This window comes from Molossus molossus, unplaced genomic scaffold (genome assembly GCF_014108415.1).
Source record: "Molossus molossus isolate mMolMol1 unplaced genomic scaffold, mMolMol1.p scaffold_m16_p_3, whole genome shotgun sequence".
In the NCBI taxonomy this organism is placed as follows: Eukaryota; Metazoa; Chordata; class Mammalia; order Chiroptera; family Molossidae; genus Molossus; species Molossus molossus.
Window position 1 is genome coordinate 41,591,773 of NW_023425366.1, and position 26,115 is coordinate 41,617,887.

The following is a 26,115-nucleotide window of genomic DNA, read 5'->3' on the forward strand; positions in this document are numbered from 1 at the left end:
GTCCCAGTTCGATTGCTGGTCAGGGCACATGTCTGGATTTCTGGCTTGATCCCCAGTAGGGGGTGTGCAGGAGGCAGCCGAACCATGTATTTCTAGCACATCGATGTTTCCATCTCTCCCTTCTTCTCTCTCTAAAAAATCAATAAAAACATTAAAAGATAAGCTCTGGCTGGATTGGCTCTTCAGTTAGAGCATCGGCCTGCAGACCAAGGAGTCATGGGTTTGATTCCAGTCAAGAGCATGTACTTCGGTTTCTATTTGATCCCCAGCCCTGGTTGGGTCCTGTGGGAGGCAACCAATTGATGTGTCTCTTGCACATCGATATTTCTCTCTTTCTGTCTCCCTCCTACCCTTCCTTCCTCCTAATCTGAAAATCAATGGAAAAATATCCTAGGATGAGGATTTAAAAAAAAAAAGTTTTTAAATAATAAAAGTGAATGAAGGACTTTAACAGTTGTGCCCTGTTAAGCTCTGTTGCTTTGCCAAATGTGTAATATCCAGTATCTTGTTTGATTTTCCATGACAACCATGTAAAGTAGATAGTATTGTCCCCATTTTACAGAAGAGGAACCCTATGCTAGAGTATATAAATTACTGTACTGTATAGTGTTTAAGCCTTATGAAGGCCCATTTCAGGTATTTAAATTATATGCATTAGTCAAGGCTATGTTGTAAGTGTATTTTAGGGGTGTGGGATATGGGTATATTTACATATTGAAAAAAAATGTAGTTATGGGAGTTTTGCTTCTAGGCTGGGTAGGGTTAATAGTGTTCCTATGCTTGGCTGCTCATTTAGAATAATCACCTGTGGGGCTTTGCGGGGGGGGGGGGGGGGGTACTAAACAACTCTCCACCTATCACCACTAATATCTGAGTCCTTTGCCTAGAGATTGTTTTGTTTTTTTTTAAATCCTCACCCGAGGACATTTTCCCATTTTTTGTTCAGAAAGAGCAGGGGTTGGGGGGAGAGAGAGAGAGAAGCATCGACGTGACAGGTACACATCGAGTGGCTGCCACCTGCACGACCCAACCAGGGCCAGGGACAAACTGCAACCGAGGTATGTGCCCTTAGTGGGAACCGAACCTGGGTCTCTCTGGACCGCAGGCCGACGCTCCAACCGCTGAACCAAACCGGCCAGGGCTAGAGATTGTTTTAATTGATCTAATATGGAACATGGACATCGGTATTTTATTTTAAAACACGTTGCCCTGGCCAGTTTGGCTCAGCGGTTAGAGCGTCGGCCTGCGGTCCGGAGAGACCCAGGTTCGGTTCCCGCTAAGGGCACGTACTTCGGTTGCAGTTTGTCCCCGGCCCTGGTCGGTTGTGCGGGTGGCAGCCACTCGATGTGTCCCTTCGCATCGATGTTTCTCTCTCTCTCTCCCTTCCTCTCTCTCCCTCCCACTCTATCTGTACAAAAAAATGGAAAAATATCCTCGGGTGAGGATAAAAAAAAAACAAAAACAAAAAAAAAACACGTCACATACTGGTGATTCCAGTGTGCACCCAAGGTTCTGATCCATTATTTTAGAAAAAGTAGGAACTCCTAACAGAGTTCTGACAAGACTTCATGGAGAGAAGTTTAAATGGTGGGAGGAAGATGACTAAGAGATTCCTTAGGGGGAAGGAGGCATTCCATATGTGTAGCACATGTTGGAGGGGTCCTTGAGCTGGAAATGGAGGGCTTGTCAGGTAAAGGGCATTTAAAACATGCAGAGGGGAGGGTGATAAATGAGGAGAATAAGGAAGGATGGGTAATCTAGGGCACCTTATTAAAGACTTGGAAAAAAAAGGTAAGGTGTAAGGCATCTTGGAATTAATTTCTAGGACACTTGGAAACTACTGCAGCACTTAATCTCCTAAAAGCAGTAATAGGAGTTAGCTAGTGCTTAGAGATAGATTAGACAGTAGTACTGAAAATGAGAGCTAGGAAGGATAAGATTGCATCAGTCTAGGGGGGAGGGTGAGCAACAATTAAGGAACCAATGAGATACAAAACACTGCAAAAAGAATTGGTGTTATATGGTGATATATCATTTATGGTGAATAAGGGAAAGATATGTTGAAAGGAATGGACTTAACATTTGAAGAGTCTGAGTATAGGTTATAAAGTCTCTTCAGCTCTGTTTAATCAAGCTAATCCTATTTATGAATACAGTGTAGAGGGCTGTAGAGCCTATGTGCAGTGTAATATCAAAGAGCATCCAACTCAGGCTGTTTATAGTTTCTGCCACTAATATCTTAAAAGTAAGTGAGTTTAAGGGATGAGTCACTACCAGTAAATGTTTATATGTAGACGAAGAATTTACTTAACTATAGCTACCTGCTTTGTCTGCTTAGGAAGACTCAGTAGCCAAGACCCTCTCAGAATTCCTGGAAGGGAATTGGAAGGAAAAACAGTACTTAAAGGATCTGGCTTTAGCTCTTTAAGGGATGGAGTGTTTTGATTCTTGAAATGCAGCTGTTCTCACTTAACTTTCCTTTGCTCCGTTTTTTTTTTCTGCTCTGGCTTTTGTCTTCCCGGTTTCATCCTCAAGATTCTGAAAGTCATTTCAGTGTTTAGAATCTCTTAAATGCAATTTGCAGGTTAGGATTTAAGATGGGGTAAGTGAGGGATAGCAGACAAAGGACAGTGGGTTTTTAGGTCAATGAAATGATTCTGTATGATACTAAATGGTGGATACATGTTACACATTTTTCAAAACCCAAAGGAAATAGAACACCAAGAGTGAACCCTAATGTAACCTGGGGACTTGGGATATTAATGATGTGCCAGCGTGAGTTCATTTACAGTAACAAGTATACCCAGTGTGGGATGTTGATATTATGGGAGGCTATGGGTATGTGGGGGACAGGAGATAGATGGGAAATCTCTGTACCATCTGCCCAATATAGCTGTGAACCTAAAACTGTTCTAAAAAACAAATCTTTCTTTAAAAGTGGGGGTCTGCGAACCTTAGGTTTTTAGAAGTCAGAGCTACACTTGAAATAATTAATTCGGGTGAGGGAGTGTTCGTTTAAAGCCGAGTTTCTTTGTATAATATAGTAGGTTTTTCTGATGCTTATGTTAAAAAAAATTAATGTTAGTTTACTTGTTTTTACTTATGTAGACACGTTTGTGTAATTAAAATTAAGTATGTATAAAAAGTTTAATTTCACAGAAAAGTTTTCTATATGTATTACTATAATTTTAAACTTATACTGAATAGGTCTAGTAAATGCACACATTCACCAGTCACTGCAAGTAAACAGATGCACACAGCTGGGAAGGTGGCTTAGTAAATGTTGGTATACCAGCCTACTGTTGTTAAAACTGCTGCAGGGAGTCACGCCACAAGATAGCAGCATCAATTACCAGCTAACCATTCACCGAACATTGTTTATGAGTGGTGACTCTTGGATTTAAATATGATATGTAGTATTTACTTAGGTAAGCGAAATTACTACAGTGTTTTTTCCAACATTATGGCCTATTTGCTAAAATTTGTTAAAGATAACAGTGAATTAATAACAAACAAACAGAAAAAACCTGTTAATTTAATTATAAGCAAATCTTGGTTAAGAGCATTTTCAAATTTAACAAGGTGTTAATTTTCACATATGATATACGGACCAGAAATTGTGTCCGTTAAACTTGAAGTCTGTTAAATTGAGGCCTGCAGAATCAAAGCTTTACTGTAATGGACCAATTAATAACAAGAATTTGTAATATTTTAAGAATGAAGATGGACAATATAGGGCTGCAGTTAAGGTAAATTTGTGTTCTTCATTTGTGTTATGTTTAGTCTATTAATATGAAAAATTTAGGACTCGCTGACAAAATATTAAAAAAATTTTTTTTTCTTCATTGACTCTTTTTTTGAGAGAGGAAGGGAGAGGGAGAGAGAGACAAAAACATGGATGAGAGAGAACATTGATTGGACACCACTTGCATGCCCCCTACTGGGGATCGGACCCACAACCCAGGCTTGTTCCCTGACAGGGAATCAAACTGGTGACCTCTGAGTACATGAGTCGATGCTCAACCACTGAGCCACACAGGCGGGGCTGAGAAAATATTTTTAAATGAGCTGTGGTGCAGTGAGAGTATTCAGATACGTCCTTCAAATAGCAACCTTCCTCCCATTTCTTTATTTTGGCCCCTGGACATTTGAGTTTATAGCATTATAGTGGTTTTTTTGTTTGTTTGTTTGTGTTATATGCCCCTAGCGGGAACAAACCCGGGACTCTGGTCCGCAGGCTGACGCTCCAACCACTGAGCCAATTCGGCCAGGGCTATTTTTTTTTTTTTTTTTTAATGCGAATTTTAACCTGTAGTTTACTATGGACTATTATAGAGAAATGGATACAGTGATTCACCTATATGATTTTTAGAGGATGAAAACAAATTAGAGGCCCTAATTTGTAAGTGTTAGAATCTAACCACAGACAGCTCACTGATGAAATACTGCAATTGGTCAAAACTTGCTTATATTTTTACAGTGAGGAAATTGACTTGTCCAAGGTGACACATAAAGTAGAAAATATATTAGAACATAAATTGTCTGTTTCTAAAGTCCTCTAAACTCTATTTTCTTTAGAATTCTTTGTGTACTATGGATGTTCCAGACATTGGAAGTCATTACATTAATTAAATAATGGTTTTGTTTTTATTTCTGTGGTGTGGATTGCTTTCAAGTGTTTTTATTAATCTAACTAGCATTTGCTCCATGACCACTATTTGTCCCTGTATCTCATGCTTTTGAGAGGATAAATTTGGGATGTTTTCATAGAAAAGGCTACTATGTCAGTTAGAGTATTAAATAGCTGTTAAACTCAATGCAAGTGCTCTGTGGCTCAATAATTTATTTTGAAAAAGAAATTCTGGTCTTTTCCAGTCTTTCTTCAATTGCCTAAGTTTAGGCCTTCCTTGCTTACAAGACTTTAAAAAATTTAGACAAATAGCTTATATGCTGTCAAGTGAAAGAATGTTTCTTATTAGATGAGCAGTTATATTGTCAAGAAAATATAACAGATTATACCAATTTACCAGGAGTCCTCTGTCATAATTGATGAATTTGGGAGCCTGTCTAGATTGAATAATCTTTATTTTTGCAAAACTCATGTATGAAATTGCTCTAGGGATACTATATGGTTTGCATTTTTACTATTTTCCCCCAGTTACAGCTGATATTGAGGGTTAACTATGAGCAATGTTGCCCTAAATGAATGTGTTTGTGTTTGTGTGTTTTCTTTGTATGGTCTTTGGGTGTAGTTTAATTGAGTCATACAATACTTTTGCCCCGGCTAGTTTGGCTCAGCAGTTAGAGTGTTGGCCCTTGGACTGAGAGGTCATGGGCTTGATTCCCAGACAAGGGCACGTATCTGGGTTATAGGTTCGGGGCCGTGTAGGAGCCAACCAGTCGATGTGTCTCTCTCACATTGATCTTTCTCTCTCTCTCTCTCTCACCCTCCCTTCCATTCTATCTGGAAATCAATGGAAAAATATCCTTGGGTAAGGACTAACCAAAAAAAAAAGACTCATATAGTACTTGTAACCTTACATGCTCTTTTGGGTTTCATTAGGGGCCATTTCTTAACTAAAAGTAAATAAAACTTTTATTATCATCCTACCCTCAGACCTTTCCTTCTTAATCTTTGTAGGTGCTTCTTTCTCTCTCCATTCTCTAAATCTTGGTGTTCTTCAGGGTTAGGTCCTAACCCTGAAGTACTTCTAAAACACTATTCTCTCTCAAAGAGAAGTAAATGCTTCTCTTTGGCCTAGTCCACTGCGTACATGTACTGTTTGTATATCTAATGGATTCTTGATTATCTCCACTTGAATGTCACATACATACCTCAAATTCAGCATGTCCAATATTGAACTCATCACCCACTCCTCCAAATCTACTTCTTCAGTATCTCTCATCACTTTCACCCTATTGCACAAATAAGAAACCTGTGTATCTTCCTTGACTTCTTGTTCTCTCTCACTCTCATATCCTATTATCAGGTACTCTTAATTCAACTGCTCAAATACTTCTTCAATCCATACACTTTTTCCATTCCTCTACTATAGCTTTGGTCAGGCCAGCATTATGTCTTGCCTGTATGATTGCAACAAATTCCTAATAGGTCTCTCTACCTTTGGTAGATTACTCTTTCAGAATAACTTTTCAGACATATGGATTTGACCCCCTGATCACCTGCTTAAAATTTTTTATTACTTCCTCTACCTCTGTTGCCCTTTGGATAAAGCCCAACTCTAACATAGCTTACCTCTAGATCCTAAACAGTCTGACCTCCCTCTCCAGTCCCATTTCTTGCCAATTATTTAAGGCACTCCAGACACATTGAACTCTTTTTAGAATATTCCACTTCTACCTAACCTAGCTAACTGCTGTTGCTCCTTTTTACCTCTGTTTAATATTTCATGCTTCTTTGATTCCTAGACCAGAATGGTTCCCCTACTCTGTGTTTTCTGAATCTCCTCTTTATTCTGTCATAATACTTATTGGATTGTATTATCGATCTAATTGTCTGTTTAGACTCAAGTTCAATTGTATCCCCAGTGCCTAATATAGGACCTCTACATGCTTAATAATCTATGTGCTTAAATGAACTTCTATCTGTGCTGTTTTTTCACTGCTCTGTCTGTTCAAATTTTGATGTGAAAAAAAAATTGATTTGTGTTTATCCTCTGGTCATCAAGAGTATGGCGTGACAAGGTATGTGTCATTGCTTTTAATGTACACTTTTAACTTTGTTTTAAATTTAATTGCCTGTTTTGAATACCAGTGTAGTCCCATGGTTAATAATAAAGTTCCAAAAGGGCATATTTTGGAAAGTTTCCATTCTGCCATTGCCCCCTGATCACCTGGTTCTTCTCCCAAGAGATATCATTATTACCAGGTTCTGTATATTTGTACAGAGATGTTTGCTTTGCATTTTTAAGCAAATGTGTGTTTGTATATGTATCCATATGTAATAGAGATATGTGTAAACATACACCTTTTCCCTACAGATGGTATATTTTACACAGGTGCTTTAAATTTTTTATTTATTTAATAACAGTATCTTGGAGAACCTTTGAGTACATAAGTAATAGCTTCATTCTTTCTCATAGCTACATTTTATTAGTGATCAAATATACAGTAGTCCCTTGCCATTTCGTGCTTCAACTTTTACGGCCTCACTCTGTCGTGGTTTTTTCCTGATAGAGTGAAGCTGCGAGAGTCGAAGTGCAGAGTGGCGAGGGACAACTGTATATAAATAAAGAATCCTACTTCTCGGAAATTAATTTATCACGGTGGAGTCTGGAACTGATTAACGGCGATAAACGATGGCCGACTATACTGCAATTAAGATTGTACTCAGTCTATAGCTACTATACAGTCAATACTATATTGAATAATCTTGAACTTTTGTCATTTCTTACATACATGACTATATATGTAGGATAAAGTCCTAGCAGTAGAATCACTTGGTCAGGGAATTGTATGTTTTTAATTTCGATAGATCTTGCCAATTTGCTTCCATATTGATTTTAGAGAGGAAGAGATAGAGATAGAAACATCTATGAGAGAGAACATCGATTGGCTCACATCCTGGGCATGTGCCCTGACTGGGAATCAAACTAGTGACCTCTTGGTTCATGGGTCAATGCTCAGCCACTGAGCAATACCAGCTGGGCTGGAACAGATCATTTTTAACATGACCTTTTAACACTTTATATGATCAGGTTCTTGCCTTTCCTCTCTCATCTCACACACCTACCCCCTTGCTCCCAGTGTTTAGCCTTACTGCCCCCCCCCCCTTTTAAATTCTCACCCAAGGATATGTATTGATTTTCTTTTTTTTTTTTTTTTTAATCCTCATCCGAGGACATTTTTCCATTTTTTGTACAGACAGAGTGGGAGGGAGAGAGAGGGAGAGAGAGAGAGGGAAACATCGATGTGAAAGGGACACATCAAGTGGCTGCCACCCGCACGACCAACCAGGGCCGGGGACAAACTGCAACCGAGGTACATGCCCTTAGCGGGAACCGAACCCGGGTCTCTCTGTACCGCAGGCGGACGCTCTAACCGCTGAGCCAAACCGGCCAGGGCTGTATTGATTTTCTTTTTTAGAGAGAGAGAGAGGAAGAGGGCGGGAAAGAAAGAGAGAGAGAGAGAAATATCAATTGGTCTCGTCCTGAATGTTGGGAGTCGAACCCACATCCTAGGTATGTGTACTGACCAGTAATTAAACCTGCAGCTTTTTGGTGCATGGGGTGACGCTCCAAACAACTGAGCCACCCAGCCAGGGTTTACTGGACTTTTTTTCAATGGCTTTACCACTTAAGAGCTTTTGTACAAACTGTGCTCTTCACCTAATACTTTATTCTTGCTCACTACCTGACCAAATTTTTGCTTTTAGTTCTCAGCCTCAATATTATTTTTGCACTTGTTCAGAGGGGCCTTTTCTAACTCTCATATCAAAATTTGATCACTCCTCTTAATCACTTTTAGTACACTTTACATTTCCTTAATACATTTTGTCACATTTTGTAAGTACAGCTGCTCCTCAACTTAGGATGAGGTTACATCCCAATAAACCCATCATAAGTTTAAAATATTGTAAGTTGAAAATACATTTAATACACCTAACCTACATCATAGATTGGCCTAGCTTACCTTAAATGTGCTCAGAACACTAATTGAGATGTAACCCCATTAAAAATAAAGAGAAGCCCGGCTGGTGTGGCTCAGTTGTTGAGCGTCCACCCATGCACTAAGAGGTTGCTTATTCGATTCCCGGTCAGGGCACATGCCCAAGTTGTGGGCCAAATCCCCAGTGGGGGGCGTGCTGGAGGCGGCCAGTCAATGTTCTCTTGCACCGATGTTTCTGTCTCTCCCTCTCCCTTCCTCTCTCTCTAACAATCAATAAAAGAAAAAAAAATTTTTTTTAAATGTCGAGGCATCTGTAATGGCCTTTCTTGACTCAGCAGAAGCAGAAGACAGATGGGTGTGTTGTATACATTGATGACATGCAGAAGCACAAAACACAATATTCAGAACACACTAGACAACATGACTGAGAGCTGTAGCTCACTGCCACTGCCCATAGTATCATACTGCACATCACTAGACCAGGAAAGGGTCAAAATTCAAAATTTGAAGTATGGTTTATACTTTACATGTATCACTTTTTCGCACAATCATAAAGTCAAAAAATTGTAAGTCAGACCATCGTAAATTGGGGATCTGTATACATTTCTTTCTGTGATTTTTTTTTTTTTTTTAAGGCATAGACCAGGTCTGTTTGGTTCTTTATTAGAAACCTAGCTTTAGTATGGAGCCTGGCACATAGCAAGCATTCATTGAGTATTGACTGAATGAACTGTAAACTTACCACCAACAATAGATTACCCAGATCCCCACATCTTTAACAATTTAGGTTTTTAAAATTTAGGTTTTCAAGGAGTTGGGAGTGGGGAGAGGGATAAATAGTCAGAGCACAAATGATTTTAAGGGCTGTGGAAAGACTGTTTATACTGTAACAGTGGATACATGTCATTATCCTTTTGCCAAATCTATAGAATGTACAACACTAGGAATGAACTGTAATGGGCTCGCCCCCCCCCCTTTATTGATTTTAGAAAGGAAGGGAGAGGAAGAGAGAGATAGAAATATCAATGAGAGAGAACATCGATTAGCCACCTCCTGCATGTGCCCTGGGATGTGGCCCACAATCTGGGCATATGCCCTGACCGGGAATCAAACTGATGACCTCTTCGTTGACTCTTAACCACTGAGCAACACCAGCTGGGCTATAATGGGCTTTTTGAGTGGAGGTGAATCAGATGTAATCAGTATACTACCCAGGTAGGGGATGTTGATGATGAGAGAAGCTATACATGTGTGGGGCAAGAGAGTATATGGAAAATCTCTGTACCTTCTCCTCAGTTTTGCTGTGTTACCTACCTAGGCTAAAAATGCTCTAAGAAAATAAGTCTTTAATAAATAAAACAACAGTGCTGTGTCCTAGGAGTATACCTAAGAAAAATGAAAACATTTTTCCATATGACAGCATGTACATAATGTTCATAACATTCATAATAGTCAAAAGGTAGAAACAACCCACTTGCTATTAACAGATGAATAAACAAATTGCTGTGTATTAGTTTAATGGAATACTACAACATGGAAAACTGTTGAAGATATTATGTTTAGTGAAAGTAGCCAGTTGCAAAAGATCATGTTTTATCATTCCATTTGTGTGAAATGTCAAGAGTAGGTTAATCTAGAGACAGAAAGTAAATTAATGATTGCTTACAATGAGGGTGGGGGGTTGTTGGAGTAAATCAGAGAGTTATGATAGCTAAAGGATAGGAGGTATCTTTTTGAAGTGATTAAAATATTGTGAAAATATCTGTGGTGATGATTGCAGATATTTGTGAATATACTGAAAACCATTAAATTGTATACTTTAAATGGATAAATTGTGTGTTATATGAATTATATCTCTATAAAGTTGTTTTTTAAAAACGTTTTTATAGGTGGAAATGGTGAATTGTTAGTTAAATTTTCATTATTACTAGTAAAGGTGAACGTTTTTCTTTCTTTTTTTCCTTTTTTGTCAATTATAGCACTTTTTGTCTATCTTCTCCTGCTTTTAAAAACTGTTTCATTGGCCTGGCCGTTGTGGCTCAGTGGTTGAGCATCGACTCATGCACCAAGAGGTTGCCAGTTTGATTCCCCGGTTAGGGCACATGACTAGGTTGTGGGCCAAATCCCCAGTGGGGGGACGTACAGGAGGTGGCCAGTCGATGTTCTCTCTCGCATCTATATTTCTATTTCTCCCTCTCTCTCTTTTCCTCTCTCTCTAAAATCAATAAAGAAAAAAAGTTTTTTAACTGTTTTGTTGGACTTGTTTTTAGATTCTCTTCCTAATATCCCTAATCTCCTAAATTCTTGTTCCTTGTCTACCTCTTAAATGTGGCTGTTTCCCAGAGTTCTGTCATTGGTCTTTTTCTATTTTCCTGTGTTCTCCCTAGTTACTCTGACCTACTTTTAAAAAAAACTGAGGTATAATTCACATAAAATGTATCCAGTTTAAGCAACAAAAGCAAAAGTAAACAAGTGTGGGGCTACATTAATCTCTCTTTTTTTAGAGAGAGAGAGAAATATCGATGTGAGAGAGACACATGGTTTGGTTGCCTCCTGCACGCCCCCTACTGGGAATGGAACCTTCAACCCAGGCATGTGCCCTGACAGGGAATCAAACCAGGACCTCTCAGTCCATGGGATGACACTCAGTCCACTGAGGCACATTGCCCTGGCAAGTGGAGCTACATTAAACTAAAAAGCTTCTGCAAAGGAAATCATCGGCAAAGTGAAAAGGCAACCTACCAAATGGGAGGAGAAATTTGCAAATCATACATATGATAAAGGGTTAATATCCAAAATATATAAAGAACTCCTGACTCACTGTTATTTTCTCCTACCCAGTTCCTATCATATTTCTTGGTAATTGCAACATTCATATACTAGATAATCCTTCCAGTCCCCTGGCCTTTCAGAAATTCATTCCTTCCTTCCTTCCTTCCTTCCTTCCTTCCTTTTCTTTCCCCTCCCCCCAGCTCCTGCCCTGCCCCAGGCCTTTACCACCCTATTGTCTGTGTCCCTGGGCATTGCATATATGCATATAAATTCTCTGGTTAATCTCTTCCTGCCCCCTTTCCCTTTGAGATTACTCAGTCTGTTCCATGTTTCCATGCCTCTGGTTCTGTTCTATTCATGAGTTTATTTTGTTCATTGTATTCAACATATAAATAAGATCATGTGAGGTTTGTCTTTTTGTGACTATTTGATTTTGCTTACTATAATAATCTCCAGGTCCCTCCACGCTATTTCAAAGGGTAGTAGATTCTTCTTTTTTATAGCTGCATAGTATTCCATTGTGTAAATGTACCACAGCTTTTTTATCCGCTCATCTGCTGATGGGCAGTTGGGCTGTTTCCAGATCTTAGCTATTGTACATAATGTTGCTATGAACATAGGGGTGCATACATTCTTTCTGGTTGGTGTTTTGGGATTCTTAGGCTATATTCCTAGAAGTGGGATCATGGGGTCAAATGGCAGTTCCATTTTTAATTTTTTGAGGAAACTCCACACTGTTTTCTGCAGTGGCTGCACCAGTCTGCATTCCCACCAACAGTATACTTGGGTTCCTGTTTCTTCACATCCTTGTCAGCACTTGTTTATTGATTTATTGATGGTAGCCATTCTGACAGTTGTGAGGTGATACCTCATTGTTGTTTTAATTTGCATCTCTTTGATAATTAGTGATATTAAACATTTTTTCCCATGTCTCTTGGCCATTTGTATGTCCTTTGGAGAAGTGTCTATTCAGGTCCTCTGTCCTTTTTAAAATTGGATTGTCTTCCTTTTGTTGAGTTGTATGAGTACTTCATATATTTTGGAAATTAACCCCTTATCAGATGTATCATTGGTAAATATGTTCTCCCATACCTGACTCCACTAATATTTTGAACCCACCAGGTTTTATAATCCTACTACTTTTTATTGTTCTTTACTCCCCCCTCATATCCTGCCTTGCTTCAATTATAAATCCTGTCTGATATACTCTCTACTACCTTGCTCCTCTCTTGACTGGCAAAATCCCTCCTTTTATATATCTTATAAAATTACTCCTTTTATATATTATAAACCTTCTTGCCCTTTATTGATTGTTTAAATTGATGGGAGTGAAGGGGATTATAATTATGTTGACTTATCACAATTTAAATTCATGGCTAGTCCTGGCCGGTTTGGTTCAGTGGTTAGAGCATCGGCCTGCGGTCCACAGAGACCCAGGTTCCGTTCCTGCTAAGGGCGCGTACCTTGGTTGCAGTTTGTCCCCGGCCCTGGAGGGTCATGCAGGTGGCAACCACTCAATGTGTCCCTTTCACATTGATGTTTCTCTCTTTCTGTCTTCCTCTCTCTCCCTCCCACTCTATCTGAACAAAAAATGGAAAAATGTCCTCGAGTGAGGATAAAAATAAATAAATAAATAAATTCATGGCTACTTTCCTTGAAGGAGCAGTCGCATCTCTAGCCCATTCACTCTTTCCTATCTGACTCTTGTCATAAAATTATGTTTATTTGCTCACCCACAGTCTCAGCAGATGACCTTGTAATTTTACCACTGAGAAATAAAAGCCAACAGAAAAAATATTCTACAAGTCTACCACATCTAACCAAGTACCAGTATTTGTATCTGTAACTCTGCCTTCCTTAATTTGCCATAGATTAACCCTTTCTGTTCCTATTTTAGGACTATTTTCTCTACTTGTACACTCGATTTTTTTCCTCTTTCACCTGCCCAAATTTATCACCTCATTTGTTTTGTCTTTGTGCTGCATCATCAGTATTTTCTTCTTTATTGAATCATTTCCATCAACATACTAGAATGTTATTTCTTTAATCTAAAAAAAAAACAAACCAACCCTTGATTCCACTTTGCCTTTTAGGCATTGCTATTAAATTTTACAAGATCTGTTTACAGCATTGAAGAGTTGATTCACTCTCTCTTCCTGCAAATAACTTTTTGGCTTCTAGGACTCTACTGTCCTGACTTTTCTTCTTTTTCTTTGGCAACTTCTTGATCTGTGGTGGTAGCTCATTATCTCCCTGACCTCTGTACATTGTAAACCAGGATTTGTGCCCTCGTTTTTCTTTCTTTCTTTCTTTCTTTCTTTCTTTCTTTCTTTCGTTCGTTCGTTCGTTCGTTCGTTCGTTCGTTCTTTCTTTCTTTCTTTTTTCCCTTATATTGATTTGAGAGAGAGAGAGGAGGGGAGAGGGAGAGAGAGAGAAAAACATTAATGAGAGAGAACATAGATTGGCTGCCTCCTGCATGTCCCCCACTGGGGGGTCGGGCCCACAACCTGGGCTTGTGTCCTGACCGGGAATCGAACCTGGGACCTCTTGGTGCATAGGTTGAGGCTCAACCACTGAGCCACACCGGCCGACTACCCTCGTTTTCTAGATGATCACATTCACTTTCATTGCTTGAAGTACCATCTATATCTAGTTTTTCAAACCCTATTTTATTATTGACCCCCTTCAAAGAGTCATTTTAGACCTTTTTTTCTAATCACACCCTCCCATGATATTTTGTGTTTATTTTAACTTATTTTTTCCATTCCCCCACCCTCCCTTCCCTTTCAGCTTCTCTATATCTGTGGGCCTGTTTCTGTTTTATTTATTTATTTTGTTTTTTCAGATTTCACTTAGCGTAATACCCTCTAGATGCATTCATGTTGCAAATGGCAAGATTTTATTCTTTTTTTATTGCTGAATAATATCCCATTGTGTATATATGTGTATATACATATATATGTATTTTTATTTATTTATCTTCCCCTTATAAAACCACAAGTACCATCCTGAGTGCCCCACCCTCATGACCTCATCAAAGCCTAATTGCCTCCCAAACATCATCATATTGGGGTTTAGGACTTCAACATGAAATTTGTGAGGTTGAGGAACACAATTCAGTTCACAGCAAAAGAGTTATGAGTAATTGTTCCAACTCTGGACTACAATTCAAGACCACAGCATCACAGTACTGCACAAAGAAACACATTTTTGTGTGGTGGTTAAGAATGTGACTTTAGCCCTGGCCGGTTTGGCTCAGCGGTTAGATACTCGGCCTGCGGTCCGGAGAGACCCGGGTTGGGTTCCCGCTAAGGGCACATACCTTGGTTGCAGTTTGTCCCCGGCCCTGGTTGGGTCGTGTGGGTGGCAGCCACTCGATGTGTCCCTTTCACATCGATGTTTCTCTCTCTCTCTCTTCCTTCCACTCTATCTCAACAAAATATTTTAAAATGTCCCCTGGTGAGCCCTGGCCAGTTTGGCTCAGCGGTTAGAGCGTCAGTCTGCGGTCCGGAGAGACCCAAGTTCGGTTCCTGCTAAGGGCACGTACCTCGGTTGCAGTTTGTCCCCGGCCCTGGTTGGTCGTGCGGGTGGCAGCCACTCGATGTGTCCCTTCATGTCGATGTTTCTCACTCTCTCTCCCTTCCTCTCTCTCCCTCCCATTCTATCTGTACAAAAAAAAAAAAAAAATGGAAAAATATCCTCGGGTGAGGATTAAAAAATAATAATAATAAAATGTCCCCTGGTGAGGATTAAAAAAAAAGAATGTGACTTTATTATTATTTATTTTATTTTATTTTTTTATCCTCACCCGAGGACATTTTCCCATTTTTGTTGTTGTTGCTGTTGTTCAGATAGAGTAGGAGAGAGAGAGAGAGGAAGAGACAGAGAGAGAGAAATATCGACGTGAAAGGGACACATCGAGTGGCTACCTCCCGCACGACCCAACCAGGGCTGGGGACAAACTGCAACCAAGGTACGTGCCTTTAACAGGAACCAAACCCAGGTCTCTCTGGACTGCAGGCCAACACTCTAACCACTGAGCCAAACTGGCCAGGGCAAGAATGTGACTTTAAAATTCAACTAATTCATTTTCAGTGATGATTGGTTTAACATTGAGCTAGTGTGACCAAGACACAGCATTTTCAATTAAGAGTTCATCTATGTCTGTAGCAGTTTTATTTTTAATGTTTAGGAGTAGATATCATTAGGTATCATTTGGCTTAGATAGACATTTCTCATATTCTTCCTTTTCTGGTGACAAGATAGATACTTTTTGAGTATGTATTTTTGAAAATTGTTTGATATGTTTATAACATTCTTTAAGGTTTCCAGGGAAGCTCCTCTGTCCCATTATCCTGGAAGATAGGAAAGGTAGGCTGGGATTTTCTTCTTACTAGTGTTGTCACATGCTGCTTCTCTAGGCAGTATCAAGTTTCTCTTCTAAAGTGTTACACGGTAGGATTCATCTCAGAATATTCAGCTTACTTTGCCTCTTTACCATTGAGTGTTGTTGTTTAAAGGTTCTAATATTAGTCTGCTTGGTATCCTCATCATCACGTCTGTTTTACTAAACAGCTAATTGCACCCTGTCACCTGAATTCAGGCCTTAAATTCCCTAATGAATGAAGGGTACCTGAAAACCAACTGGAATGAGTGAATAGTTTTATACTGTTTTGGCAGCTTTCTGAGTTATGTTTAAATTTTGTTAATAGATACTATGTATAAGTAAGTCTATATTGTCTGGGATACTGCTATTGAAAACATGCTAAAAGATCCCTGTCTCTTTTTGGAATGTGTTTAAGCATAAAAGAAAATTGTATCTACATACAGCTATGAAACAGTCACAGAATAGCACAGCTGTATTGGTTTGGAATTGCCTTTTTAGTAAATAAGAATTTAAGCCAGGAAGCAATTAGATAGATAGTGTTGCATAATATATCCAGCAGAACATCTGTAAAAGGCAGTTCTCAAAACTTCGGACTATTGTTTGCTTTGGCAGCACATATATTATAAAACTTTGGACTATCAGCAACATGTTAAGTTTAACACCATTTGTAAAACTGGTATTCTAGATAGGAAATACTTTATTAGTCACCAGTGACTAAAGATACATTTCATATATTCTGTCACCAGTTGTATGTAGATATGAAGAATGGCCTTTCAATTAAAATGTTTTGATATTTCGTTAATAAACTTGAGTTACTTAAAAAATAAAATTTATGAAATTTTTAATGCTTTTTTTTACTTTCTCGGTATTTCATCTGGAATCCTAATCATATAACTTACCATGATTTTAGAAATTGAGTTTTTTATGTTCTTTTCCATAGTCGTTTTGAACAGTTTTTAATCCTCTTTTTCCAACCCCAAATATGTAGAATAATATCAGGAAATACGTGATTTAATACTTTTTAATGAGATCATAGCCTCTTTGTGACTTTTTTTCATTACCTTTGTGGAAATTTAGAATGTAAATTTTCTAAGTAGCTGCAAAATGAGCCATTCTAAATAACTCTCAAATTGTTAGTGTGCAGTATGATTCAGTCATCACCAAACCCCCCCAAAAATTCAGTTGCCCTGTCACCCCAGAGAAACTGAGCAGTATTAATTTTTCAGATCCGCTTCAAAAAAATGAACATAGGATATCAGAATTTGAAAATTTGTAATTTACTATATTAATGAAGTTTGTCTCATTTTTAAGTTGTATTTTTCTTCATGAAAATTTTTTGCTGTCTCATACACATTTTTCTCTTCTTGAGTTACAATTCCAGCTTTGTGTTTAAAGTCTAAGAAGGGAAATGTTAGAACTTTTTAAATTTACTTATGAACTGTAACGTCTTAAAAGATAAACCAAAACAAAAAGGTCTCTGTTTGGCAAAGTTACATTCCCTAGGGATTTACTAAACAGCAACAGCACTGTTATAAGTGTCAGCTGAGGCATTATTTATGTCCTTCTCTAATAGCTTCTTTTTCCACCAAAGTTATTGTAGAAGGTGTGACACCTACATAGGCCTCACTAAGAATTCTTTTCATCATTTCTTAGATTACCTAATAAAACCTGGATATCAGAGTTTTGGGAGTTTGACTTCTGGTGGATCTCCTGTAATGATATGCAACAAATCACGAAATTCTTTTCTGTCTTCATTTACTGCTCAGTGGCATTTAGGAGCAAATTGGTATTTACTGTTTGAGAGAATATAAATAATAAATTTAAAATTGCTTTGGGGTAGTTGACAAGACAAATAATGTATGAATATTACTGTCTAGTTAACAATGTTTTTTATTTTCTGAATAATGCCTTTTTAGTAGGTTTTTTTTTTAATCTTTATTGTTGAATGTAGAATGTATTACAGATGTTTCACATGTTTCCCCCATTGACCACCTCCTCCCCACTCCCGCCCCCCTCCCCCCTTTTTCCACACTATTGTCTGTGTCCATTGGTTATGCATATAAGTTCTTTGGTTTATTTCTTCCCACTCCCCCAACCCCTTTCCCTTTGAGGTTTGTCAGTCTAGCTATGAATTTGTATTTCTTAATCCCTTCACCCTTTTCACCCATTCCCCCAACCCCCCTCCCATCTGGCAACCAACAAAATGTTCTCTGTATCTATGAGAATGTTTCTGTTCTTCCTGTTCATTTTGTTTGTAGATTCCATTGTTGATAGATATGTATTCATTGCCATTTTGTTTGTTCATATATTTTATCTTTTTCTTCAAAAAGACCCTTCATCATTTCATATAATAACGGTTTGGTGGTGATGAACTCCTTTAACTTTTTCTTGTCTGGGAAAGTCTTTATATGACCATCGATTCTAAATGACAGCTTTGCAGGATAGAGTAATCTTGGTTGTAGGTTCTTGGTTTTCATCACTCTGAATATTTCTTGCCACTCCCTTCTGGCCTGCAAAGTTTCTTTTGAGAAATCAGCTGACAGCCTTATGGGAACTCCCTTGTAGGTAACTAGCTGCCTTTCTCTTGCTGCTTTTAAGATTCTCTCTTTTTCTTGAACCTTTTGCATGTTGATGATGATGTGTCTTGGTGTGGGCCTCTTGGGGTTCATCTTGTTTGGGACTCTCTGTGCTTCCTGGACTTGTATGTCTGTTTCCTTCACCAAGTTAGGAAAGTTTTCTACCATTATTGTTTCAAACAGGTTTTCTTTTTTACTTTTTTATTTTTTTTATCCTCACCCGAGGCTATTTTTCCATTTTTTGTACAGATAGAGTGGGAGGGAGAGAGAGGAAGGGAGAGAGAGAGAGAAACATCGACGTGAAGGGACGCATCGAGTGGCTGCCACCCGCACGATCAACCAGGGCCGGGGACAAACTGCAACCGAGGTACGTGCCCTTAGCGGGAACCGAACCCGGGTCTCTCTGTACCGCAGGCCGACGCTCTAACCGCTGAGCCAAACCGGCCAGGGCTCAAACAGGTTTTCAATTTCTTGTTCTCGCTCTTCTCCTTCTGGCACCCCCAAGATGCGAGCGAATGTTGGCACGCTTGAAGTTGTCCCAGAGGCTCTTTACACTATCCTCATTTTTTTGGGTTCCTTTTTCTTTTTGCTGTTCTGATTGGGTGTTTTTTGCTTTCTTATATTCCAAATCAATGGTTTGCTTTTTGGATTTACATACTCTACTATTGAATCTTTGTAAATTATTTTTTATTTCAGTTAAAGTCTCCTTCGTTTCTAACTGTGCATTGATCATTTCTGATTGGTCCTTTTTTATGCTCTTGAGGCCCTCACTGAGTTCATTGAGCATCCTTATAAGCAGTATTTTGAACTCAGCATCTGTTAGGTTGCTTATCTCCATTTCACTTAGTTCTTTTCTTGGGGTTTTGTTCTGTTCTTTAATTTGGGACCTGTTTCTTTGTCTCCTCATTGTGGCTGCCTCCCTGTGTTTGTTTCTGTGTATTACTTAACGAGCGGTATGGGTTAGCTGAGACCAGATGCTGCTTGTTTGAAAGAATTTAGGAAAAACCTGAAGCAGGATCCAAGACAGGCCAATTCTATAGTTAAGCAAGTGGCAACAACTTGGGTGGGCCTGAAAGTTGGGTGGGGCGGGGCGGGGCGGGGCCTCAGGGAGTCACCAGGGCGGGGCTACCAGGGTGAGTCAGGTTGCTGGAGTCCCAGATATGGTGGCTGTCTGCTGCCCCCGGGAAGGGCTCACCAAAAGAACAAAGGCCTCTGACAGCACATTTGTCCCGGAGAAAGCCCCCTCTCCAGCCCTCACTCCAGTGCCAAACAGCTCCGTTCTTCCCTGTATGTCTCTGGTGCCCCTCGAGCTGCCTCCCCTCCAAGCTTAGAGGGAGTGAGTCCGACAAGTCCGTGCGCGGGCCCTTTAAGGAGCTGCCTGGGGCTCCAGCCGTGTCAGCTTCCCTGAGCCTCAGTTCCCCCTGTTTTTTCCAGCCAGAAGTTATAGGGATTCTCTTCCTGGCACTGGAACCCTGAGTGGGGCACCTGGTGTGGGACCGGACCCCTTAGTCCTCAGGAAGGACCTTCCCAGCCGAGGTATCCTGATTTTTATTCGCCACACGCGGGTGTGGGACCAGCTTGTCTCGCCACCGGCCCTCGTGCCTCCGCCCCTCCTACCAATCTTGATGCAGCTTCTTTAATTCCGTAGTTTAGGACTTCCATTCAGCTTGATTTCAGGTGGTTTTGAATGATGGTTGTTCTGTAGTTTAGTTGTAACTTGGATGTGGTTGTGGGAGGACGCGATACCGCGTTTACCTACTCCGCCATCTTGACCGGAAGTCTCTTTAGTAGTGTTTTTTTTTTTTTTTTTTTTTTATCCTCACCCGAAGACATTTTTCCATTTTCTGTTCAGACAGAGTGGGAGGGAGAGAGAGGAACAGAGAGAGAGAAACATCAACGTGAAAGGGACACATCGAGTGGCTGCTACCCGCATGACCCATCCAGGGCTGGGGACAAACTGCAACCGAGGTACATGCCCTTAACGGGAACAGAACCCAGGTCTCTCTGGACCGCAGGCCAACACTCTAACCGCTGAGCCAAACCGGCCAGGGCTTTAGTAGTGTTTTTAATTGTCATATTTAGTCTTTCTATTTTAAAGCAGCATTTTGGCAATGTCCATTTTCCTAACTTTTTCCCATCTGACATTTTCATGTTCCTGCAGGAATATCCTTTTAGATTTTTTTTTTATCCTTACTCGAGGACATTTTTTTCATTTTTTGTTTAGACAGAGCAGGAGAGAGAGAGAGAAACATCGACGTGAAAGGGACACGTCGAGTGGCTGCCACCCACACGACCCAACCAGGGCCGGGGACAAACCGCAACCAAGGTAACATGCCCTTAGCGGGAACCAAACCCCGGTCTCTTGGGACCGCAGGCCGATGCTCTAACCGCTGAGTCAAACCGGCCGGCCAGAGCTCAAGTTCTATTTTTACTAATAGTTTTAGTTGTGTTATTTATACATGATTTGGTTTTGAAATTAAAAATTTTCTTAACTTTTGTAAAAGTATGAAAAGAAATTTTTAAGGAAACAGCTCAAGAACTGAAAATGTTTACTTTAAGGGAAGACTTGTCACATGTATGATCATGTATAACCACAACTATAGGGTAATTAGAAATAGAAAAGAAACATGAAGTTTGAAATTCTAGGTATGTCAAAAACAGTAGCAACCTTTTTTAGAATAGCATGGGTCTGCTAACGTTCTACCACCATATCCTTTTAATAAAATACGTATATTTGTTAGCATTTTAAATATTCAGACTTTTAAATACTTGTAATGATATTTTATTAGTAGTCTTGGCTGTTTTATTTTGGCTCTTGTCTTCTGTATTTGCAACCAAATTATACTTTATATGCTAGACAAGGTTTATGCCAGCCTAATTGGTTGCTGGCATTGCTTAGCCTCACAGCTGCTATGAATTCAGCTGTGAACTGGGAAACATATAATAGGATCCTATTTTCAAAGACCAAAAGGCAATTGTCAGCATGTAAAACTTGTTTTTGACAGCTCGCTAAATATATGAGATTTTATGGCAAGTTAAATAGCACTAATAGCAATCTTAAATAACCATCTTAATTTTAAAGGTTAGAAAGTCCAGAAATATAGAATTCACATATTTGTTATTTTTGTTCACTAGGGCAGAGATGGCTTGAATTATGTTTGTTTTCCTGTTCAGTCGCTTGTCAGTTTTTATTTTTTTTAAATGCTTTGTCTTATTTACTAACATTAAAAAGTTGAGATCTGAACTATTCTTCCATTGATTTAACCATAACAAAGTTGAGGCTTTTTTTTTTTTTTATCCTCACCCAAGGACATTTTCTTTTTGCATTTATCTTCAAATAGAGCAGGGGGAGAGAGGGATGAAGAGAGAGAGAGAGAGAGAGAGAGAGAGAGAGAGAAACATAGATGCGAAAGAGACATATCAACTGATTGCCACCCACACGGCCCCAACAGGGGTGGGAGAGAAACCGCAACCAAGGTATGTGCCCTTATCGGAAACCAAACCCGGGTCTCTCTGGTCCGCATGCTGATGCTTTAACCGCTGAGCTAAACCGGCCAGGGCGACACTTTTTTTTTTATTATGTTTTTATTGTTTTTTAGAGAAGGGGAAAGGTAGAGGGAGAGAGAGAGAGAAATATCGATGAGAGAAACATTATCAGCTGCCTCCTACACGCCCCTTACTGGGAATGAACTGGTGACCTCTTGATGCATAGGTTGATGCTCAACCACTGAGCCACACTAGCTGGGCAAGACTTAAATTATATAAAGATATTTTGTAAAGTGAACTAAGTGTAAAGTGCCTTTGAAATAAAGTTTATGGTTTGAAAATATCGTGTATTTATATGATTTGGTTTAACAGATAATATTTTTATAAATTATCCTGACATGTAAATTTTGGGTAAATTTAAATTTTCTCTTATTTTGAGCCATATGAAATTGCCATTTTTTAGGTTAAAATGGTTGAATAGATACTGTGACTTATTTTTTCTTAGAATTACTGTGGTTCTCATATGATTTAATTATATTTAAAAGTATTTTCAATAGCAGAAACCTAAGAGTATCCTGTTTTTAAACAATACAGGTATTACTCACGAAGGTCATAATCTGTCCCTGACAATCAGATGTGTGTGAAAATGCTGACTGGGAGCCTATTTGCCTTTATTTTAAATGGGAAAAAATTGCAGTGTTAATTATCAACCCAAACTCCATAACCAATTTCAAAAGTATAACTGACACTGTAAATCACCTACATATAAGTAAAATACTATCATGTTTAACAAACAATAAGAGTAACAAATCAGTTTTATATGTAGTAAAATTTTTTTCTTTCATTATAATTACTTTTTTCCCATCCATAGTGTTTTCTCTCAACATTCTCTTAAACATTTTTGTACTCATTTAATACCAGGCAAAAGAAGGACTAAATAAATATGAGAGGCTATGGAAATACATTCAGGTCAAGCACACATAGCCAGAAAATGGCTTATACCAGGTATGATGCAGTCATCATCCTGTGCCTACATTTTGATACTTGGCATAGTTTTTTAAAATTTTTTTATTGTTACTGATTTTTAGAGAGAGAGGAAGGGAGAGGGAGAGAAAGATGAAAACATTGATGAGAGAGAACTTCAATTGGCTGCCTCTTGCATGCCCCGCACTGGGGATTTGGCCCACAACCTGGGTGTGCCCTGACTGGGAATCGAACAGGCAACATGCATGGGTGCATGGGTGGACACTCAACTACTGAGCCACACCAGCCAGGCAACATGCTTTTTTCTTTCTTACCCTCTATTAATTATATTTGTAATGTAACTCAGAACTTTTCTTTCACACTCTTTTGTTTAAAGTGTGAGTTGCGTATTGGCATATACAAATATAAATCTTATGTTGTATAAACACTGGCCAGAAGATCTTGCATTGAGAGATAAATTTTATGAAGTTTGAATATTAAACACTCAAAGGTCTTCTACTGGGAAAGTGACTGGGAAGCTGTTGTATTGCCAAAACTCTTTGCTAGTACTTTTTTTACTTCACTCCTAATTAATGACATTTTCTACACTGTAATTTATCTTTACAAGTAGGTTGAAATAAAGCTGAAAACTTTTAAATACATCTCTAGATTTTTAAAGTTTTTTGTTTTTGTTTTTTTGTTTGCCCTGTCTGGTGTGGCTCAGTTGCTTGGGTGATGTCCCATACACAAAAAGGTTGCCAATTTGATTCCTGGCCGGGGCACATACCCAGATTACGAGCTAAGTCAATCCGATCCTGGATCCTGGATCCTCTATCCTCGGTAGGGGGAATGCAGGAGGCAGAGACACTCTCTCTCTCTCTCTCTCTCTCTCTCTCTCTCTCTCTCTTCCCCTCTCCCCTCCCTCCCTCTCTCTCTCCCTGTACCTCCCTCCCTCCCTCTCTCCCTGCCTCTCTGCCCCTTGCTCCTCTCACTCTAAAAATCAATAAAAATATTTATTAAAAATCATACTTTTTAAAACTATAACAATTATAATTTTTTAAAATTCTCACCTGAGGATATGTTTGTATTTTTAATTGATTTTAGAGAGAGAGGAAGGGAGAAAGGGAAACATTGATCGATTGCCTCCTATAAGCACCCTGACCAGAGATTGAACCCGTAAACATTTTGGTGTACAAGGCGTCGCTTCAGCCAACTGAGCCACTTGGCCAGGGCTATAACAGTTATAATTTATGTAATAGTGTTGCTTTTATATAATAGTGTGAACTGATTCCCATTCTCAATTAATATGACATCTGACTTAAAGATACATTGAGCTTCTGGTCAAAATGGTACAGTGAAGTTCATGTATTGACATCTTTCTCACTCAGATACATAAAAGAAAACCAAAAGACATAGCTAGCTGAGCTCAAGAACAAGATATCACCAAGGAGCAGAAGAAATGGATTGGAAATATGAAGGGATGGATAGAGCTGAGCAGGCAAAGACTATAAAAGTTTGACTCTGCAGGATGACAGGGAGACTGAAAATAAATAAATAAGAATCAGAAAATTAGGTTTACTATTCGAAGACAAAGACTTATGTGGCTCCTCTTTAAAGATGCCAATAAAAAATACCTGATGATTTGCTCCCTGGAGCTAAGTTTATAGGAAGTTTTCCTCCAAGGGAGACAATCCAGTACAATTAAAGTAAAAATACAGGAGTGATACTCAGCCACTGTACACTGGAGAAATCATACCAATGATTTGTGGCTTTCTTCACTAACAGGATTCCTAGAGTCAAAGAATCATAAAGAAGTATAAAATAGTTTGAACTGAATAATAATATTACATATAAAATTTGTAAGATGCTGTTAAAGCAATTCTTGGAGAGAAATGAGTATTTTAATTGCTTATGAGGAAAAATGGATAAAGATGACTGATCTAAGCATCTACAGAATTTAAGAAAAAATATCAACATATGCTCAAAGTACCTTGCAAGAAATACTAGTAAGAGCAGTAATTCAGTATTGAATAACACAATAAAAGGTCTCAACAAAACCAGGTGTGTTCTTGGAAAGGACAAAATTGACAAATCTTAGGTGAGATTTATTAAGGAAAAAAGTTGAAAAGTTAGGAATGAAAAAAAGGTGATCATCATTACAGATGCCACAGGCATTCAACAAACAAAAAAAACGCTAAGCCAGGATGTTTTTAACCAGTTCCTACCAAACCAAGGTTCAGTTCATTCTACTTTTGCACTAACAATTCCAGAGTAAGGTTGGCATGAGAAAGGAAGACTGCTTGCCAGTATTACTCTTAGTCAATAATCCAAAACAAAATAATTCACTGCAATTCCAATCCAAATCCTAACGGTGGAGTTTTTTTGTTGTTGTCAGTTTGTGATTTTTAGAACTTGACAAGATGATTCTTAGACTTATTTAGATGTGCAAAGGCTAAGAATATCAAACTTTTAATGAACAAATAGGCAGGAAGGCTTATTTTACCAGATAGTAAGACTTACTGCAAAGATATAAGTAAGACACTATAATTTTGGTTCAGGAATATAGAAGTAGACTTGACTTGCATATTTGAAATTTGACAGGTAGTGTTGCAGATAAGTAGGAGAAGGACGGGCTTTTCAGGATATTGCAGTGGAAAAGTTTGTTTTCCATGGAGGAAAAATAGAAATTGTGTTACCATTCTCAAGATCAAAATGACAATGGATTACAGACTTGACTATAAAAGGTTTTGTAAAACTTTAGAAGAAACTAGCCTAATGATCTGAATCTTGGAAGAATTTTATGGCATAAAAAGCCATAATTAAGAAATACAGCCCTGGCTGGTTTGGCTCAGCGGTTAGAGCGTCAGCCTGCGGTCCTGAGAGACCCGGGTTCGGTTCCCGCTAAGGGCACGTATCTCGGTTGCAGTTTGTCCCCGGCCCTGGTCGGTTGTGCGGGTGGCAGCCACTCGATGTGTCCCTTTCACATCAATGTTTCTCTCTCTCTCTCTGTTCCTCTCTCTCTCCCCCACTCTACCTGAACAAAAAATGGAAAAATGTCCTCGGGTGAGGATAAAAAAAAAAAAGAAATACATAGTTGACTACAATAAAAGACAGCATAAGGAAAGTGAAAAGATAAGCCACGAGTTTAGAGAAAATATTTGCTTTTTAAATTAGATATGTAATTAAATTAATACTAAGATTTTATAGAGAATTTCTGTAGAGAAGACAAAAACACACAAAAGGCTTGAATGGCCAACAAACACAAAAATAGGCACAACCTCATTAAGACAGAAATTAGAACCA

The 26,115-nt window shown here is 38.9% G+C and overlaps 1 protein-coding gene across 6 annotated transcripts in view; it reads left to right on the forward strand.

Annotated features, from left to right (window-relative positions):
- KIF2A (kinesin family member 2A) overlaps window positions 1–26,115 on the forward strand; it is a 74,958-nt gene that overhangs the window by 8,540 nt on the left and 40,303 nt on the right. The window contains exon 1 of one of the 6 annotated variants that reach the window (XM_036278671.1): window positions 15,729–15,771. The exons of 3 other annotated variants lie outside the window; for them this stretch is intronic. Coding sequence is in view for 1 of the 3 variants with exons in the window: in XM_036278667.1 (XP_036134560.1) it covers window positions 22,803–22,854 (52 nt within the window). In the remaining 2 variants the exon portion in view is untranslated. Of the gene's footprint in view, window positions 1–15,728; window positions 15,772–22,766; window positions 22,855–26,115 lie in introns of those variants that run through there. 2 more of the 6 variants (XM_036278667.1, XM_036278669.1) reach the window with 2 other exon arrangements.